We start from the raw sequence: 3155 nt of genomic DNA, 5'->3' as shown, positions 1-3155 counted from the left end.
GAATTTAACCGGCAAGGGATGGATGTGGGCACCACACGGTTTGGAACTTTGAGATCCTATTTGTGTGGGGTTTTCAAAGTCATAACGAGATGCTTAGCTGATAGTGGGAACCTTTGTATACGGAGTAGCTGCAGTTGCACTCTCGGACAATCAACCATATCGAGTGAAGAGTCTCAGTAAGAAGTCGAACGGCGCCGGCTCTTGCCTGATATTGAGTGCCTATGATACTCCACATAGCAAGGCGAGTTATTGGCGCCTGTAAACAACTAATGGACATGACGCTGCCGCGGCCACCAAATCTTCAGCCACATTGTCCACTACAGATACGCGTGAGGTGAATACTGAGCTGATTGTGATGGTTGATAGAGAAATGATTCCGTTCATCAAGTATCCCAAAATACTTGGCGTCACATTTGACAGCTCTAAAGTCAAAAGTAGAAACAAGGTCCTCAAGTCACTTGCTGGCAGCACTTGGGGTGCAGACAAAGAAACCTTGTTGACCACGTACAAAGCAATTGACCGGTCTATGGTAAGTTATGCAGCTCCAGTGTGGTCTCATCAATTTTGTGACACGCAGTGGAATAATATTCAGATCTGTCAGAATGCCGCCCTCCGAACTGCGACGGGGTATCTGCTCAGTTCTTATGTGGACCACGAAGACATAACTACATGCTGTCTAAGCAACACCTTTTGTGCTGTTATCGCAGCGACCATCCAAGTCATCATCTTGTGGATAGATATCCACCGCCCAGAAGCCTTAAGGTAGATCTAAATGATGTAGAGAGTGAGGTTCAGCGCTACAAGAGAGAACTCTAGATCAAGCAGCATATCAAGCAGGCCTAGACAACATTCATGCAGACACGGTAGCGGATGCGGTAAATGGCTACCGGGAGAACGACCGTCTACCATTACACCTGAACAAATCTACCTCCCTCGGCAAACCAGAGTAGTTCTGGCTCAATTCGTTCCGGCAGATGCAGCCGCCTCAATTCCTACAGAGCTAGGATTGATACCGACGTGCAAGATGTATGTACCGATTGTAACCAGGGACCGCACGATACACGTCACCTGTTTAACTGCCCGGTCTGAGTCGAGACCCAGATCTCTATGGACGCACCCCATCTTAGTCGCAGAGTACCTGGGTCTTAACACTCAACAGAATCAAGCAGACGAAAGATAGAACTCAATAAACTGCTACAACTACAACGCTCCCGCGGCGATCGGTCCTATGGACTGTAACAAAGTCCTATGGACTGGAGCTTGACGAAGATCGCTACCTCCACATACGGAAATATTGCTGCAACAACAACACAAAGATTTTGAGTTTAACCAAAGCAGTATTAGAATCGATACCATCAATGCGACGGTGTGGAACTCTCAGCCAATTCACGCTTCTACAGTAGAACAGTATAACGAGGGGTCAATGCCTAGAGAGAATCCTGAGTCTTCTCTTCGCAATTGCGGGAAAGTGACATAAGTCAAACGGCCTTCAACTACTCCTCGTCACCACTGAACCTGAAAAAATCCGGCCCTTCTTGTATGCACCTCCTATTAATTAGGTTTGCTTTGGAATATCAGCCCGGAAAACTGCGTAGTAGATACTGTATGGAAATATATATAGGGTTGCCCATTTAGCCCTTGAGGAAATGGTGATAATGTTTCCGTTTATTCCCCTTTTGTCAGGAGAGAGAAGTGATCCGTGTATGATATTATGGCCACGCAAGTCATCCGTGTGTGATATTATCTCCACGCCTGTTGGTAATGGAGGCGGTTTAAAGTGAGGGGAGAAGAATTGCCTATTTATCTCTACGATGCTCCGACTTCGTGTTTCTAACCTCTGTTGTTATTGTAGCAGTGTGTTATACACTGAGGCCCTTGCCGATGAAGGAATCCATCGGGTCAATCCGGTACGTACAACTGGCTGCCATGGGATTGCCGCCGTTTGTACTCTTATAGAGCAATATACGAAAACAATAAGAATTGTGTTCATCATGGTTATATTTTTATTTAAACATTAGGTATTATCTTAAAAAAAATTTCTATCATTAACGTGTTTGTTGTACTTTTCCTATGTTTTAAGAAATTACTCCCACTTTACTTGATATATTTCTCCATAAACTTCTTATGAAATTCACTACGCAGAGAATCATTAATGAAATGTGTCTTCTTTTCGGGTTCAGTACGAGCACAATTCTTAAAGACCACATCATCATCCCAACGTCGTTTAACTTTAAGATCTGCAACAGCTTTGCTGGCTGTAGCACCTGAACCCGCCGCATAATTAATCAAAGGATTACCCGACAAAATATTTTCCATGCGAATGCGTTCCTCTTCCTGTTTCTTTTCCTGATCTTTACGTGCTGCCTCTTGCAGACGTTCCTGCTTAATTTTATTCAATTCGGCCAATAGTGTGGCGGTGTCATCTTCATCATCTGATTCAGAATCACTATCGGAACTATCATTGTCCACGGGATCATCAGCATCTAAATTTGCTGGTGCGGCGGGTGCATCAAGTTTGGCTCGTTTACTGCTGCTTGGGGTGCTGCTGGCGGAATTATTTGCTTCTATGGCTTTGCGTACTATGGAGGGGAGATTTTTGGTGGGACGAGCTTCACGTTCACGTTCTTCCAAGTCTTTGCGGAAATCACGGCTACGCAATTCTTCGGTGGTACCCTGGCCAGGTTCTCTGGTGAAGAAAGATGATTAATGAGTATTGCATTGGTGTTATGTTGTGCTTTGTTTTTTTGTTACTAACCTGTATTTGAGCTTTGTATGGCCTGGCAAATCTCTGCTGGAGTATTGTTTACTTAAAGCACTTAAATCTTTTTCCCCTTTACCACTGCCACCTCGGGCAGGATCAAATGTTGGTCTGGCAGCTGTAGTCATGTTGTTTTATAGGGAAAATTTATAAACTTCTTCAATTATTCACAAAATAAACTATAAAGCAAAAATAAGAAACGTTTAAGTGCTTGTTCTTCTTATTAGGGATCCCAAAGTCGACTATTTGTGAAAAAAAGCCGAAGTCGACTTTCAATGATTAAAAAGTCGAATAATCGATTTTAAAGTGGAATAGTCAATAAGAAAGCAGAAGAGGATTTAAGAAGGTGGTCGCACGCGAACATCTGTTAACAGCCGAGCAGATTTGACGGTATTAA

General features: G+C 43.7%; 1 protein-coding gene across 1 annotated transcript; it reads right to left on the bottom strand.

Annotated features, from left to right (window-relative positions):
• Positions 1 to 2036: 2036 nt before the first annotated feature.
• On the bottom strand, positions 2037 to 2947 carry LOC106095039 (protein CWC15 homolog). Its single transcript, XM_013262281.2, has 2 exons — positions 2756 to 2947; positions 2037 to 2686 (listed from the first exon to the last, which is right to left on the bottom strand). The coding sequence occupies exons 1-2, from the start codon at positions 2884 to 2886 to the stop codon at positions 2095 to 2097; spliced, it is 723 nt and encodes a 240-aa protein (XP_013117735.1). The 5' UTR covers positions 2887 to 2947; the 3' UTR covers positions 2037 to 2094.
• Between the last annotated feature and the right edge of the window lie 208 nt (positions 2948 to 3155).

Source organism: Stomoxys calcitrans, chromosome 4 (assembly GCF_963082655.1).
Source record: "Stomoxys calcitrans chromosome 4, idStoCalc2.1, whole genome shotgun sequence".
Lineage (NCBI taxonomy): Eukaryota > Metazoa > Arthropoda > Insecta > Diptera > Muscidae > Stomoxys > Stomoxys calcitrans.
The sequence above is the reverse complement of the archived record's forward strand: the minus strand, read 5'-3'. Positions and strand labels throughout refer to the sequence as shown.

What these genes read in the sequence shown, in the direction of transcription:
- LOC106095039 (XM_013262281.2), bottom strand. Translation starts at nt 2,886, where the DNA reads ATGACTACAGCTGCCAGACCAACATTTGATCCTGCCCGAGGTGGCAGT. An exon ending in CATACAAAGCTCAAATACAG is followed by an intron (nt 2,687 to 2,755) that starts GTTAGTAACAAA and finishes TTTCTTCACCAG; the next exon opens with AGAACCTGGCCAGGGTACCA.